The following is a 16,804-nucleotide window of genomic DNA, read 5'->3' as shown; positions in this document are numbered from 1 at the left end:
ATTACTTTACAGTATTGCGGTAGTTTTTGCCATACATCGACATGAATCAGCCATGGGTGCACATGTCCCCTCATCCTGAATCCCTCTCCCACCTCCCTCCCTACCCCATCCTTCTGTACTGTCTTAGAGCACCAGCTTTGAGTGCCCAACATCAGCACTGAACTTGAACTAGTCATCCGTTTTACATATGGTAATATATATGTTCCAGTGCTGTTCTCTCAAATCATCCCACCCTTGCCTTCTCCCACATAGTCTAAAAGTTTGTTCTTTACATCTGTGTCTCTTTTGCTGTTTTGCATATAGGGTAATCATTACTATCTTTCTAAATTCCATTATGCATTAATATACTGTATTGGTGTTTCTCTTTCTAACTTGCTTCACTCTGTATAATAGGCTCCAGTTTCATTCACCTCATTAGAACTGGCTCAAATGCGTTCTTCTTTATAGCTGAGTAATATTCCATTCTGTATATTACCATAACTTCCTTATCCTTCGTCTGCCAGTGGACATCTATGTTGCTTCCATGCCTTAGCTATTGTAAACAGTGCTGCAGTGAACATTGGGGTACATGTGTCTCTTTCACTTCTGGTTTCCTTGGGGTGTATACTCAGCAGTGGAATTCCTGGGTCATATGGCAGTTCTTGGACTTCCCTGGTGGCTCAGACCATAAAGCGTCTACAATGCAGGAGACCCGGGTTCTATCCCTGGGTCGGGAAGATCGGCTGGAGAAGGAAATCGCAATCCATTCCAGTACTATTGCCTGGAAAATCCCATGGACAGAGGAGCCTGGTAGGCTACAGTCCATGGGGTTGCAAAGAGTCGGACACGACTGAGCGACTTCACTCATGGCAGTTCTATTTCCAGTTTTTTAAGGAACCTCCACACTGTTCACCATAGTGGCTGTACCAGTTTGCATTCCCACTAACAGTGTAAGAGGGTTCCTTTTTCTCCACACCCTCTCCTGCATTTATTGTTTGTAGACTTTTTGATGGTGGCCATTCTGACCTGTGTGAGATGATACCACTTTGTGGTTTTGATTTACATTTCTCAAATAGTGAGTAATGCTGAGCATCTTTTCATGTGTCTATTAGCCATCTGTATGTCTTTGGATAAACGTTTGTTTAGTTAAAAGATACGGGTAATTTTAAAAGATGTAGATGAGAAGGAAAAAAATAAAGGCAACAGAGGAAATGTACTGACTATAAACATATGTTTATCCATCTGTTTAGAGGTGTTGTGTCAGTAATAGTATAGATTAGAGAAAGTAGAGACTCTCTTGAATAGGGTCTAAACATTTTTAACATAGTGAATTTTATCAACAGTAAATAATATAACCATCATTCAAGCTTTAGGCAACTGTATCTTATTTCCTTTGCATTACCTAGTACAGTACTATCCATTCAGTTTTTATCTGAAAAAAAGAACAAAATTGTTATTTCTACTCTTTTGATGCTTAAAATTGAATAGGATGCTAAGATCTAATGAGTTAGCTGGGACTGGGGGGAAGGCGAGGTTTTTCTTTCACACATATCATGTATTTCTTCATACTGACTTTCGGTTATCTTTTTTTAAATTCAGAATGGTTTAGACTAACACTGACTGACCAGAATTTTAGCTCAAATTATTCTGTATCTTTTCAGGAGTTGGAATGAAAGTGAACAGTGTAGATTTATCTAATTCATTAAAACCAAAGCCTGTCTCTTTTTTTGTTTATGTGCTCAGTTGCTCAGTCATGTCTGACCCTTTGTGACCCCATGGACTGTAGCCCGCCCGGTTCCTCTGTCCATGGAATTTTCTAGGCAAGAATACAGGAGTGGGTTGCCATTTCCTACTCCACTTTTTTATTTGAAATGCCAATAATACCCAACTTAACTCTTTATTTTGTGGCACTAATGTCAATGAAATTGTTGTTCAGACAGACTAGGTTTACTGAATTCTGATAGAGTTTGTTTTCAGTCTGACAATGATATCTGTTTTTTAGGGTCATGTGAAAGTGGTGCGCTACTTAGTCAAAGAAGTCAATCAGTTTCCATCAGACTCTGAATGTATGAGATACATAGCAACGATCACTGATAAGGTAATACACTGATTAAATTCATCCCCACTCTATGAACTTGGGATCCCATTTGGCTTTTATATATTTGTATATTCCACATTAAGAAAAGAAGCCTTAGTTTGAGCAATCATGTGTGGCATATAACTGTTTTCATTTATGTAGTATTTGGGAATGAAGTATGCTATTTAAGAAACTCTTCGGAGTATTTACTAATGAAGTACCTAATGAAGTAATAAAACATTTTCTATGATAGAATTACTTTAGCCTTTTAGATAGTACTTAAGCTAATTTAATTTTAATGTTGATAATAAACAACCTAAAGCAAGTTATTGTTACTATTCATTAGTGATATAACCTATCCAGACTGATAACTCTTCTGAGAGGAACAAGTCAGTGAATTTTTTTTTATACTTAAACAAAAATTAGCATAGTACTTTTACTTATGGTCAAGAAAATTCTTAACATGTTCAACATAATATAAAAATCAGACTGTCAGGTTAAGAATGAATTTGCTAGGATCTTTTTGCAGGAAAAGTAGAGAAATAAAATAAATCCCTTTAGAATTCTAATTGAAATCAAAATATTGGAATGAAATCCTAAAACATGCTTCTGAAAAATGTAAAAATGTCTTTCATTTTCTCAGTTATTGTGTGACAGCAACTTTTCTCATTAATTTTTGGTTTAACATAGTTAATCCACTGTCTTGCCTGCCTCTAGATTTTTTTCATGAGAATTAGTATTCCTAGATATCATTGGTCTCTATGTGGGGGGCACAGAGATTGAAAATAAGGCTTTATCTTAGCATGGAAATATCCCTTTCCTGTCAAAAAGTGTGTTCTGAAAATGAAATGAGAGAAAAGTCTATATTGTTTCTTATGAATGATTCTAGCATAAGAAGTTACAGAAACAAAGTATTTGAGAACAGTTCTTGCCAAATAAGTATTTAAAAATTTTTTAAACTCGTTTTCTTTTGTTGACATTGCCCCTTTCCTTTAGCCTGTTAACCACCTAACAGATTGTTGCAGCTCTATTTGCAGTATGATTTCTCATTTTTAAAATTATAGGACTAAATAATTTTAGTACCAGTCAAATGGACGTTATTTTGAAGAACAGTAGAGGCTCTTTGCTTATGTATTTTTAAAAAATGCCATTTAAATTATGTTTTTATTTGCACGCTTTTTGCCCTACTATTAATCTTTACTGCTTATGTTCATTCGAGTACCTTATTTAATATTTTCATGTTTTCAGGAATCTCTCTAAATTTTAATTATTTTGAGGTTAGAAACATCTTAATTTTTTTATTTTAGGAGATGCTGAAGAAGTGTCACCTTTGTATGGAATCAATAGTACAAGCCAAAGATAGACAGGCTGCTGAAGCAAACAAAAATGCCAGCATTTTATTAGAGGAGTTAGACTTGGAAAAGGTAACCTTTCCATATGAAAAATATTATCTACTTTTTTCCTTTCTGCTTTTCTTCCTCCTTATTTGTAATCTGTGGTTTTTTGCTTTGTTTTGCTTTTGCTTTAAATTATGTACGTGGTTTTCTCTCCAAGTTTGGCTCAACTGGTAGAATTTGAGTATTTTAAATATTGTTATATCATTAAAATAGTTTTCTTTATAGTTAAATTACCAAAATGTTATTGTAGAAATTGCATTGATCTGGAAGTGAGAGAGCCTAGCCTCTAGTGCTCAGGTATTTCAACAAATGTTCTGTTAATCCCATCCAAATCTCTTTCAGGCATACTACAGCATCATCCCTATTATTCCTGCAGGGAGTAAAATACTCCAAACATGGTATAGTTTGGACAGTCCCACAGCTGCTTCTTTACTCTCTGTTCTATCACGAACTATCCTCTAGAATGTAATATTATAGAAATAGTAATCATAGAAGGAAAATAATTTGTTAGTATTGAATATTATAGAATATATATTCTGCCATGTTTTATCTTTTTTAAATAGGTTAAAAATGCTATAAAGTTTAACATGAACTTTTCAAATATGTAGTGATTGTGGGGCTGGAGCATTGACCACCCCCGCATGCAGTTTAAAATCCATGTGTAACTTTAGAGTTGGGCCCTACATATCTGCAGTTTCAAGTCCATGGATTTCAACCAACTGCAATTTGTGTAGTATTGTAGTACTTATTTATTTTAAGGAGTTCACATGAAATGGGCCTGTTGAAGCCCATGTTGTTCACAAGTTAGTTGTATATTAGAATATTTTTCATTAAAGTCAGGTACATTCTTTTTGTTTAAACTTACTGTGTTAAGCTACATATTTCATCTTGCATGAAGAAAATAAAATTATTTTAAACATTTTTTTCTAAAGTCAATGTAAAAATACTCTTATTTTCTGAAAAATATATTTAATATTAAGGTTTTTCATTTAAAAAAATTTTCTAGTTTATATTCTGACCAAATAAAAATTAGCTTTTCCTTGGCCACTTTGAGGTTTTAATTGAATATGAACATATTATTATAATCACTGTAACAATTGTTACAGTGATTGTTACAGGCTATTATAATACAATATTATAGTATTATAATATCCTGAGAACAGATTGTTATAATCTCCATAACAATTACTTTACCTGTCTGGAAGTTAGAGAGCCTAGCCTCTATAATGCTCAGTTATCTCAACTAATGTTTTCTTAATCCTCATCCAAATCTGTACTACACTGATCCTGGACCTTGTAATTTGTTGCCAACAGATTTATCAGAAGTACCAATGCACTAGGAAGACATACACAACCAAGGCATAACCAGCTAGTGAAATATGACCAGTTGCGTCTAGTATTTATTTAATGTTTACTAAAATACCAGGCAATATGTAGGGTCAAATTATATGAGAGAATATAAATTATTTGAATCTTCTCTATAAAAGTGTTATTACCCTCACATTACAGATGGAGAAACTAATCTATGGGATATTAAATAATTTACCTAATCTAGGATAGAATTTAAATCTACTTCTTTTTTATTCTAAATTCCCTGGTTTCCTTGCTCCCCTTAATTGAAGTCCACCTGCGTTTTAGTGCTTCCTCCTTACAGTTATTATAATATCCTGTTTTTGCATTACTCTCTCATTTTTAAATGTTAGATTCTCTAAGTATTATTTAATGATATTGTTTCTTTTTGCATTTTTATAAATCTTAGAAGGGCTTCCTTGGTGGCTTAGTGGTAAAGAACCCTCCTGCAAATGCAAAGGACACAAATTTGATCCCTGGGTCAGGAAGATCCCCTGGAGAAGGAAATGGCAAGCCACTCCAGTATTCTTGCCTGGGAAATCCAATGGATAGAGGAGCCTAGAAGGCTACAGTCCTTGGGGTCACAAAGGAGTGGGGCACGACTTAGCAACTAAACAAAAACACAGTTGTAGAAAGCATCCTTTTTCTTAGCTGACACATAGATGTCTGCTTTTAAATAAAATTTTTGTTTCATCCCTTTGTTGTTTATACATTACATGAAATACATTTAGGAATATACTGCAAGCCTGTGGATTACAAAGTCAAACAGCATTTAGGCATATGTCCAGTTGTGCATGCCTATTCTTAATCAACATGAATGGGGTTTTCTTTGTTACAGTATGTGCAGTGTAAACTGTGAACTCTGCAAAGTTGCCTCATATTTTAGTCTCCCTTTCACATCTTTCGACTTTTCTTCCCTTCTTTATTTTCATGTTCTGATATTCTAAATACTGCATTTTACTTAACTTGTTTGTCTCTCTCTACCTCTAGAATGTATGAACCACAAAATGATGCCTGGCATGTTAGTAAACATTTGTTGAACACATAAATATCCATGTATGTGAAGATAGTATACTTAAAATAAAAGAATCATGTAAACATAATACTCTAATACTTGCTTTTCCCACTCTAAATAACTGAAAAAGATTTTCAATTCATTGTGATTTATAACTGCATAATATACTACATAGTAAGTTTCCAGTATTGTCACTACACGTAATGTTGCAATAAACATTATTATACATATTTTGTTATATTTTGGCACTTCTATTTTTATGGAATAAGTTTGTTTCTTCACGAGTCAGTATATTTTAAGTTTGATACTTCCAGAGTGTTTCCCTAATACCATCAGCAGTACATAAGTGTTGTTTCCTTGAATTCTTGCCAGCCTTTCTTAACCTTGATGTTCATGCTTTCAAGGCCTCAGATTTAAAGTAATTCGAAAGGAACTTCTTTCAGTGTCATTGCATATTTCCCCATAATATTAATTCTTAATTATAAATTAATTAGATGTAAATTATTCCACATGCATTGATACTTTATAAGCAGTTTTGAATGAGGGTGGTATATAGATAGAATTTTAGATTATGGAGGAGACTATTCTGCTTGAACTGCAGCTTCTTTCTAGTGTATTTGGTAAATTATCAGATTGACATGTGCTAGGGTTTGGTTCACAATTTTTTGCTTATGATTTACATCTGGAAAAACATACCTTTTTGCCATTTGAGACTTGGTATATTCTGGCTCCACCATTTCTGATTTAGAAACATCATTGAAGTTGGTCTTATCTAGTTTAACTTGGATGTTCTACATGGATAACTTATTTTTTTAATATAAATTTATTTATTTTAATTGGAGGTTAATTACTTTACAATATTATATTGGTTTTGTCATACATCAACATGAATCCGCCACAGGTGTACACGTGTTCCCCATCCTGAACCCCCTTCCTTCCTCCCTCCCCGTGCCATCCCTCTGGGTTGTTCCAGTGCACCAGCCCCAAGCATCCAGTATCATGCATCAAACCTGGACTGGCGATTTGTTTCATATATGATATTATACATGTTTCAATGCCATTCTCCCAAATCCTCCCACCCTCTCCCTCTCCCTCAGAGTCCAAAAATCCGTTCTATACATCTGTGTCCCTTTTGCTGTCTCGCATACAGGGTTATCGTTACCATCTTTCTAAATTCCATATATATGCGTTAGTATACTGTATTGGTGTTTTTCTTTCTGGCTTACTTCACTCTGTATAATAGGCTCCAGTTTCATCCACCTCATTAGAACTGATTCAAATGTATTCTTTTTAATGGCTGAGTAATACTCCATTGTGTATATGTACCACAGCTTTCTTATCCTTTCATCTGCTGATGGACATCTAGGTTGCTTCCGTGTCCTGGCTGTTATAAACAGTGCTGCGATGAACACTGGGGTACACGTGTCTGTTTCAATTCTGGTTTCCTCAATGTGTATGTCCAGCAGTGGGATTGCTGGGTCATAAGGCAGTTGTATTTCCAGTTTTTTAAGGAATCTCCATCACTGTTCTCCATAGTGGCTGTACTAGTTTGCATTCCCACCAGCAGTGTAAGAGGGTTCCCTTTTCTCCACACCCTCTCCAGCATTTATTGCTTGTAGACTTTTGGATTGCAGCCATGCTGACTGGCGTGAAATGGTACCTCATTGTGGTCTTGATTTGCATTTCTCTGATAATGAGTGATGTTGAGCATCTTTTCATGTGTTTGTTAGCCATCTGTATGTCTTCTTTGGAGAAATGTCTATTTAGTTAGTTCTTTGGCCCATTTTTTGATTGGGTCGTTTATTTTTCTGGAATTGAGCTGCAGGAGTTGCTTGTATATTTTTGAGATCAGTTGTTTGTCAGTTGCTTCATTTGCTATTATTTTCTCCCATTCAGAAGACTGTCTTTTCACCTTGCTTATAGTTTCCTTTGTTGTGCAGAAGCTTTTAAGTTTAATTAGGTCCCATTTGTTTATTTTTGCTTTTATTTCCAGTATTCTGGGAGGTGGGTCATAGAGGATCCTGCTGTGATTTATGTCGGAGAGCGTTTTGCCTATGTTCTCCTTTAGGAGTTTTATAGTTTCTGGTCTTGCATTTAGATCTTTAATCCATTTTGAATTTATTTTTATGTATGGTGTTAGAAAGTATTCTAGTTTCATTCTTTTACAAGTGGTTAACCAGTTTTCCCAGCACCACTTATTAAAGAGATTGTCTGTAATCCATTGTATATTCTTGCCTCCTTTGTCAAAGATAATGCAAGGGTTCTTCAATATCCGCAAATCAATCAATGTAATATACCACATTAACAAATTGAAAAATAAAACCATATGATTATCTCAATAGATGCAGAGAAAGCCTTTGACAAAATTCAGCATCCATTTATGATAAAAACTCTCCAGAAAGCAGGAATAGAAGGAACATACCTCAACATAATAAAAGCTATATATGACAAACCCACAGCAAACATTATCCTAAATGGTGAAAAATTGAAAAAATTTCCCCTAAAGTCAGGAACAAGACAAGGGTGCCCACTTTCACCACTACTATTCACTATAGTTTTAGAAGTTTTGGCCATAGCAATCAGTGCAGAAAAATTAAAGGAATCCAAATTGGAAAAGAAGTAAAACTCTCACTGTTTGCAGATGACATGATCTTCTACATAGAAAACCCTAAAGACTCCACTAGAAAATTACTGGATAACTTATTGCTTGTGGATGTTCTACATGGATAACATTACTTTGATCAACCTTTCTAATATGAAAATGTTGGTTAATAGATTTGTGAAAATTGCTGCTCAATACTGCTTGTTATATTTGTCAGATTCCCTTATCCTTATGCAGCAAACATTTGATTCACTAACTGTTTACTATGTGCAAGAGTTCATGCTCTGGAGCAGTTCCTCTGGTCTAACTTTGGAATACTCGCAGTTAGTTGCTTGATCTCTTAGGACATTAACAACTAGATTATGTTTTGGGCTGTTACAATCCATGGTGGATGTTATTGGTCTGCATTTTTAATGTTTTTACCCCTGTACTTTATCGCTTCTTATTTCTCCCCTTTGTAAACGTTCATTAAGCTTTTAGGGAATTATGTAGGGTATATTTTTAAAATATTTCTAATGGATGTTTTCTTTCTTTTTTTTTTTTTTTTTTTTGCCACTACTGAACTGATTCATATGCCCACCTCACAATCACAGTTTTATACATTTCATTCTCTGATTATCACCTCTTTTCAGCTTTATTCTTGCTAGAGTAAAGCTGCCTCCAACAATCCTGGAAACATTCTGTCTACCAGTAAATAGTCGGATCCATTTATAATGCCACCCTTCACTGGCCTGACTCTTCCTTCTCATTATTCTTACCTCAAGCCTAGTAACTGTAAGTTTCTAAGAGGGGGAAAAAAGCATCAATCTTGATGACTAATTTTACTTTAAATGTGTGACAGTGAACCCTTTAATGCTGCCCAGTAGTCAAACTATACATTTCCCTAGTTTATTCTGCCACTCATCTAGACCATTGTTTCTTTCTCCTTTATCCTGTGACGTCTAGTATATACTCTTTTTCAACCTCAGTTGATGATCTTGCATTCTACTCCAATCAGTGAGAAAACTGAAGCACCAGAAGAAAACTGCTAGAGACTTTCCCCACTCTTGTCTTCCCAACTCACAAACCCCTGTACCCATATACTCCTAACAGTTACTGGATAAACTTGTTGTAACCAATCCCTCCAGCTGTGAGCTAGATCATATTTTCTGTCTGCTATGGCTTACTCAAAAACATCTTTGTAGCAATTCTCTTTTCTTCTATATCATTCTGCTCTCTTTCCTGAATCATCCTCATCATCATGCACATTTCTTTATCCAGTCCTAAGAAAGCTTTTGATTTCTCCAGTACCTTTCCCCTGCCTCTTTTTCTTTGGCTGCAACCCCATTTCTTTGCTCCCATTTGCGGCAGAACTCCTTGTCTACTTTGGTAATTTCCAGTTCCTTTTTTCTTGAATCTGTTCCTGCTAGGTTGTCCTTCCCTCAGCTCTACCAAAACTATGTTTTTATGGTCTCCAGGGACTCTCATGTTGCTAAATCCAATGGTTACTTCTCTATCCTTATCTCACTAAACCTAGTAACACTTGATATACTGTCTTTACTTGGCCTCCATTACATTACACACTCTTGGCCTCCATTACATTACACACTCTCTTAATCTTTCTGAGTATTCCTTCTGTGTCTCTAGTTCCTCCTCATCTCTCCTCTTAGTTGCTAAGCCATTTAGCTTTTTACAGATCTTCTTTATCCATTGATCATCTCATCCTGCTTCTTACCTTTATATAATAGCTGATCCAAAATCTGTATCTTTAGCCCAGACCTCTTCCCTACGCTCTAGTCTCTTATATCCAGCTAGCTACTCAACATGTCCTTGTGGAAACCTAATTAAACGTCTCATACTTAATGTCCAAATATGAACTCCTAATCTTTGCCTATTCTAAACCCACAACTCTGTAACTGCTGAGGCTAAAAATCTTGATATGACCTTTGATTTTTCTCCACTCTGTTGCAAAATCGAATGACCTTTGCCTTGGATCTCTATCTGAAATCCTAGTCACTATTCATCACTTCTCACTCTGGTTCAAGTCACTAATATCATCTCTTACCTTTATTTCCACAGTAGTCATTTAACTAATCTCCCTGATCCCATCACTGCTCTGCAATCTGTTCTCTGTTTAACACTTGTATCATCTTGTATCACTTAGATCAGACCACTCTTTTGCCCAAAACCCTACAGTACCATTTCACTCAGAGTAAAAGATAAAAGTTTTTAAAACGCCCTGTGGGATGTGTCTGGTGGTGTCTGTCCCAAAAACGACACAATGATCTCAGTTCGTTTCCAAGGCAAACCATTCAACATCACAGTAATCTAAGTCTACGCCCTAACCACTAATGCTGAAGAAGGTGAAGTTGACCGGTTCTTTCAAGACCTACAAGACCTTCCAGAAGTAACACCACAGAAAAGATGTCCTTTTCATCATGGGAAACTGGAAGGTAAAAGTAGGAAGTCAAGAGATACCTGGAGTAACAGGCAAGTTTGACTGTGGAGTACAAAATGAAGCAGGGCAAAGACTAATGGAGTTTTGCCAAGACAACACACTGGCCATAGCAAACATCCTTTTCCAGAAACACAAGAGATGACTATACATATGGACATCACCAGATGGTCAATACCAAAATCAGACTGGTTATATTCTTTGCAGGCAAAGTTAGAAAAACTCTATACAGTCAATGAAAACAAGATTCGGAGCTGAGGGTGGCTCAGATCATGAACTCCTTATTACCAAATTCATACTTAAATTGAAGAAAGTGGGGAAAACCACTAGGCCATTCAGGTATAACCTAAATCAAGTCCCTTATGAATCACTGCAGATGGTGACTGCAGCCACGAAATTAAAAGACGCTTACTCCTTGGAAGGAAAGTTAGGACCAATCTAGATAGCATATTGAAAAGCAGAGACATTACTTTGCCAACAAAGGTCCGTCTAGTCAAGGCTATGGTTTTTCCAGTGGTCATGTATGGATGTGAGAGTTGGACTGTGAAGAAAGCTGAGTGCCGAAGAGTTGATGCTTTTGAACTGTGGTGTTGGAGAAGACTCTTGAGAGTCCCTTGGACTGCAAGGAGATCCAACCAGTCCATTCTAAAGGAGATCAGCACTGGGATTTCTTTGGAAGGAATGATGCTAAAGCTGAAACTCCAGTACTTTGGCTACCTCATGCGAAGAGTTGACTCATTGGAAAAGACTCTGATGCTGGGGGGGGGGGGGGGATTGGGGTCAGAAGGAGAAGGAGACAGCAGAGGATGAGATGGCTGGATGGGATCACTGACTCGATGGACATGAGTTTGAGTGAACTCCGGGAGTTGGTGATGGACAGGGAAGCCTGACATGCTGCGATTCATGGGGTCGCAAAGAGTCAGACACAACTGAGCAACTGAACTGAACTGAACTGATGATTATACAGTGGACGTGATAAATAGATTCGAGTGATTAGATTTGTTAGAGGGCCTGAAGAACTATGGATGTAGGTTTGTAACATTGTACAGGAGATGGTGACAAAAACCATCCCCAAGGGAAAAAAAAAATGCAACAAGGCATAATTGTTGTCTGAGGAGGCCTTACAAATAACTGAGAAAAGAAAAGCGAGAGACTTCTCTGGTGGCCCAATGTCTAAGACTCTGAGCTCCCAATGCAGGGGGCCTGGGTTTGATTCCTGGTTAGGAAACTAGATCCCACATGCCACAGCTAAGACCCAGTGGAACCAAAATATATATATAGATATTTTTTAAGAGAAGCGAAAGGCAAAAGTGAAAGATATATCCAACTGAATGCAGAGTTCTGAAGAATAACAAGGAGAGTCAAGAAAGAAAGCCTTCTTAAGTGAATAATGCAGAGAAACAGAGGTGGCAAGAATATACAGACAAACTATACAAAAAAGATCTTAATGACCCAGGTAATCACAATGGTGTGGTCACTTCCCCTAACGCCAGACATCCTGTAGTGTCAACTCAAGTTGGCCTTAGGAAGCATTACTACAAACAGAGCTAGTGGAGGTGATGGAATTTCAGCTGAGCTGTTTCAAATCCTAAACTACGATGCTATTAAAGTTCCGCACTCATGACAGCAAATTGGAAAACTCACCAGTATCCATGGGACTAGAAAAGGTTTTCACTTTCTATCCTAAAGAAGGGCAATGCCAAAGAAACTACCACACAATTGTGAAATTGTTGAAACTGCCACACAGTTGTGCTCATCTCACATGCTAGCAAGGTAATGCTCAAAATCCTTCAGCCTAGGCTTCAACAATGTGAACCAAGAACTTCCAGGTATACAAGCTGGATTTAGAAAAGCCGAGGAACTAGAGATCAGATTGTCAACATCTATTGGATCATAGAAAAAGCAAGAAAGTTCCAGAAAAACATCTACTTCTGCTTCATTAATAAACTAAAACCTTTGACTGTGTGAATCACAAAAAAACTGTGGAAAGTTCTTAAAGAGATGGGAATACCAGACCACCTTACCCGTCTCCTGAGAAATCTGTACGCATGTCAAGAAGCAAGTTAGAACCGGACATGGAACAAAGGAATGGTATGGAATGGTTCAAAATTGATAAAGGAGTACCTCAAGGCTGCATATTGTTACCCTGCTTATTTAACTTATATGCAGAGTACATCATGCAAAATGCCAGGTTGGATGAATCATAAACTGGAATCAAGATTGCTAGAAGCAGTATCAATAACCTCAGATATGCAGATGACAGAGAGCCAAGAGGAACCAAAGAGCCTCTTAGTGAAGGTGAAAGGGGAGAGTGAAAAAGCTGGCTTAAAACTCAAGGTGCAGAAACCTTAAGATCATGGCGTCTGGTCCCATCACTTCATGGAAGATAAGATGGGGATACAAACAGTGACAGACTTTCTTTTCTTGGGCTCCAAAATCACCTGCAGAGGGTGACTGCAGCCATGAAATTAAAAGATGCTTGCTCCTTGAAACGAAAGCTGTGACAGCCTAGACAGCATACTGAAAATCAGGGACATCACTTTTCCGACAGAGGTGCATACAGTCTAAACCATGGTTTTCCCAGTTGTCATGTACAGATGTGAGAACTGGACATTAAGAAGGCTGAGCAGCAAAGAATTGATGCTTTTGGACTGGTGCTCGAGAAAACTCTTGAGAATCCTTTGGCCAGCAAGGAGATCAAACCACTCAATCCTAAAGGAAATCAGTCCTAAATATTCACTGGAAGGACTGATACTGAAGCTGAAGGTCCAGTGCTTTGGCCACCTGATTCAAAGAACCAACTCTTTGGAAAAGAGCCCGATGCTGGGGAAGACTGAGGGCAGAAGAGTAGGAGGCCACAGAGGATGTGATGGTTGGATAGCATCATCAACTCAATGGACATAAGTTTGCGACATTCCCAGGGACAGTGAAGGACAGGGAAGCCTGGTATGCTTCAGTCCATCTGGTCACAAAGAGTTAGACATGACTGAGTAACTGAACAACAAGAACAACTACAGTGTCATTTCCAGCAAAGTAAAAGATAAGAGTCTTTAAAATGCCCTGTGGGACCTTAGGTAATCAAGACCACTGATATGCTATCTGAAAGTGATTTCCTACTATTCTCAATCATACTGGCCTACATAAACATGCCAAAAAATGTTCAAACTACCACACAATTGCACTCATCTCACATGCTAGTAAAGTAATGCTCAAATTCTCCAAGCCAGGCTTCAACAGTACGTGAACTGTGAACTTCAAGATGTTCAAGCTGGATTTAGAAAAGGCAGAGGAACCAGAGATCAAGTTGCTAACATCCGTTGGATCAGAAAAAGCAAGAGAGTTCCAGAAAAACATCTACTTCTGCAATATTGATTATGCCAAAGCCTTTGACTCTGTAGATCACAACAAACTGTGGAAAATTCTGAAAGAGGTGGGAATATCAGACCACCTTACCTGCCTCCTGAGAAATCTTAGTGCAGTTCAAGAAGCAACAGTTAGTACCAGACATGGAACAACAGACTGGTTCCAGAATGGGAAAGGAGTACATTAAGACTGTATATTGTCACCCTGCATATTTAACTTACATGAAAAATACATCATGTGAAATGCTGGGGTGGATGAAGCACAAGTTGGAATCAAGATTGCCAGGAGAAATATCAGTTACCTCAGATATGCAGATGATACCACCCTTATGCCAGAAATGGAAGAAGAACTAAAGAGCCTCTTGATGAAAGTGAGAGAGGAGAATGAAAAAGCTGGCTTAAAACTCAGGATTCAAAAAACTAAGATCATGGCATCCAGTCCCATCACTTCATGGCATAGATGGGGAAACAATGGAAACAGTGAGAGACTTTATTTTCTTGGGCTTCAAAATCACTGCAGATGATGACTGCAGCCATGAAATTGAAAGACGCTTGCTCCTTGGAAGAAAAGCTATGGCCCACCTGCATATTGAAAAGCAGAGACATTTCTTTGCCACCAAAGGTCCATCTAGTCAAAGCTATTGTTTTTCTAGTATTCATGTATGGTTGTGAGAGTTGGACTATAAAGAAAGCTGAGCCCCAAAGAATTGATGCTTTTGAACTGTGATATTGGAGAAGACTAGAGAGTCCCTTGGACTGCAAGGAGATCCAACCAGTCAGTCCTAAAGGAAATCAGTCCTGAATATTCATTGGAAGAACTGTTGCTGAAGCTGTAGCTCCAATACTTTGGCCACCTGATGCAAAGAAGTGACCCTGATGCTGGGAAAGATTGAAGACAGGAGGAGAAGAGGACATCAGAGGACGAGATGGTTGGATGGCATCACTGACTCGATGGACATGAGTTTGAGCAGGCTCTGGGAGTTCGTGATGGACAGGGAACCCTGGCATGCTGCAGTCCATGGAGTCGCAAAGAGTCAGACACAACAGAGCGACTGAATTGACCTGAACTGAGAGGAAACTTGGGTACTTTTGGAAGATCAGCAAAAGTTTCTAGGGGGCAGATACTATGCAAAAAATTCTATATCTCCAGTTTCCATTTGTGTTCTTTCCTGAAATCCATCTGCTTGAGAAAGTATCTGATTTTCTATAGATTCTCCTTAATTATTTATCTTTCCCAAAACAAAAATCTTAATCTCTTACCCAAGAAAATATAATTATGGTGCATTGCCTCCCGAAATGAAAACTTTCAAGGTGGCAAAACCTTTCAGTCACCCTGAACAGGGATTATTTCAAAAGGGAAGAGGAGTGACTATCAAAGGCTGGAGACTAAAAAAATGAAATCAGACTTTTTCTCAAGAAACTTAAATCTGATCTGGCATATAAGGTTATCTCTAAGCACTGGTTTCATTAGTTAGGCTATTGTGACATTTTCCATAAACTGAGTATCATTGTTTTGACATATATTTAAAATGCACATAAAATATATAGATAGCTTCCCAGGTGGCACCAGAAGTAAAGAATTTTCCTGCCAGTGCAAGAGATGCAGGAGAGGTGGGTTCGATCTCTGGGTCAAGAAGATTTTCTGGAGGTGAAAATGGCAATCCACTCTAGTATATCTTGCCTGGAGAATCCCATGGACAGAGGAGCCTGGTGGGCTACAGTCCATGGAGTTGCAAAGAGTCCAACCTAACTGAGCATGTGAGCACAGCTCAGTGTTCTGTAAATGTATACTGTTGTTAATTTATCCCCACCCTGGATCTCACCACATGAATTTACCTATTCCAATGGCAGTGTAGGAAAGAATTCATTTTCCCAAACTTTTGCTATCTGATACCTCTTTATAATTTACATTTCCTTAGTGACTATGGAGTTATATATATCTTTATCAATCATCCATTTTGAAATTGGGTTGTCTTTTGTCATTAATTTGATCTTGACGTTTAAAAAGATTATCTTCTCTTTATAGTGATTTGAGTATGATTTTGATCAGTGAGTTGAACTAAAATAACTTTGGATTTTATGGTATCCCAGTACCTTTATGATGAATGACATTATGTGACAACATTTTTCCAATGAAAATTCCAGTGTTGTAATTCTGTTTTATTGATTCTTTAACAGTTAAGGGAAGAAAGTCGAAGGCTGGCTTTGGCTGCCAAACGAGAAAAGAGAAAGGAGAAGAGGCGAAAGAAAAAGGAAGAACAAAGAAGAAAACTAGAAGAAATTGAAGCCAAAAATAAAGAAAACTTTGAACTCCAAGCTGCTCAAGAAAAAGAAAAGCATAAAGTTGAAGGTATTTTCTCTAAATCATCTAATTTCTTTCATATAATGCTTTCTATTCAAAATTACATTTCATTAAATATAAATAACCTAAGATAACATTAAATATCAATGAGTCAAGATAACAGTAGATCTTTTACGTTATTAAACCCTAAAGTATTTATATGCTCTTTTTATTTATTGACTTCATCCCACTTCTATTATAAACAATTTCAAACCTACACACAAGTTGAAAGAATGATAAAACAAAC

General features: G+C 37.2%; 1 protein-coding gene across 6 annotated transcripts in view; it reads left to right on the top strand.

Moving 5' to 3' along the window:
• ANKRD17 (ankyrin repeat domain 17) overlaps positions 1-16,804 on the top strand; it is a 168,834-nt gene that overhangs the window by 124,260 nt on the left and 27,770 nt on the right. For all 6 annotated transcript variants that reach the window (XM_069594331.1, XM_069594327.1, XM_069594326.1 and 3 more), the window contains 3 exons: positions 1,982-2,077; positions 3,364-3,480; positions 16,395-16,566. In XM_069594331.1, coding sequence (XP_069450432.1) covers positions 1,982-2,077; positions 3,364-3,480; positions 16,395-16,566 — 385 coding nt within the window. The remainder of the gene's footprint in view (positions 1-1,981; positions 2,078-3,363; positions 3,481-16,394; positions 16,567-16,804) is intronic.

This window comes from Ovis canadensis, chromosome 6 (assembly GCF_042477335.2).
Source record: "Ovis canadensis isolate MfBH-ARS-UI-01 breed Bighorn chromosome 6, ARS-UI_OviCan_v2, whole genome shotgun sequence".
Classification (NCBI taxonomy): domain Eukaryota; kingdom Metazoa; phylum Chordata; class Mammalia; order Artiodactyla; family Bovidae; genus Ovis; species Ovis canadensis.
The sequence above is the reverse complement of the archived record's forward strand: the minus strand, read 5'-3'. Positions and strand labels throughout refer to the sequence as shown.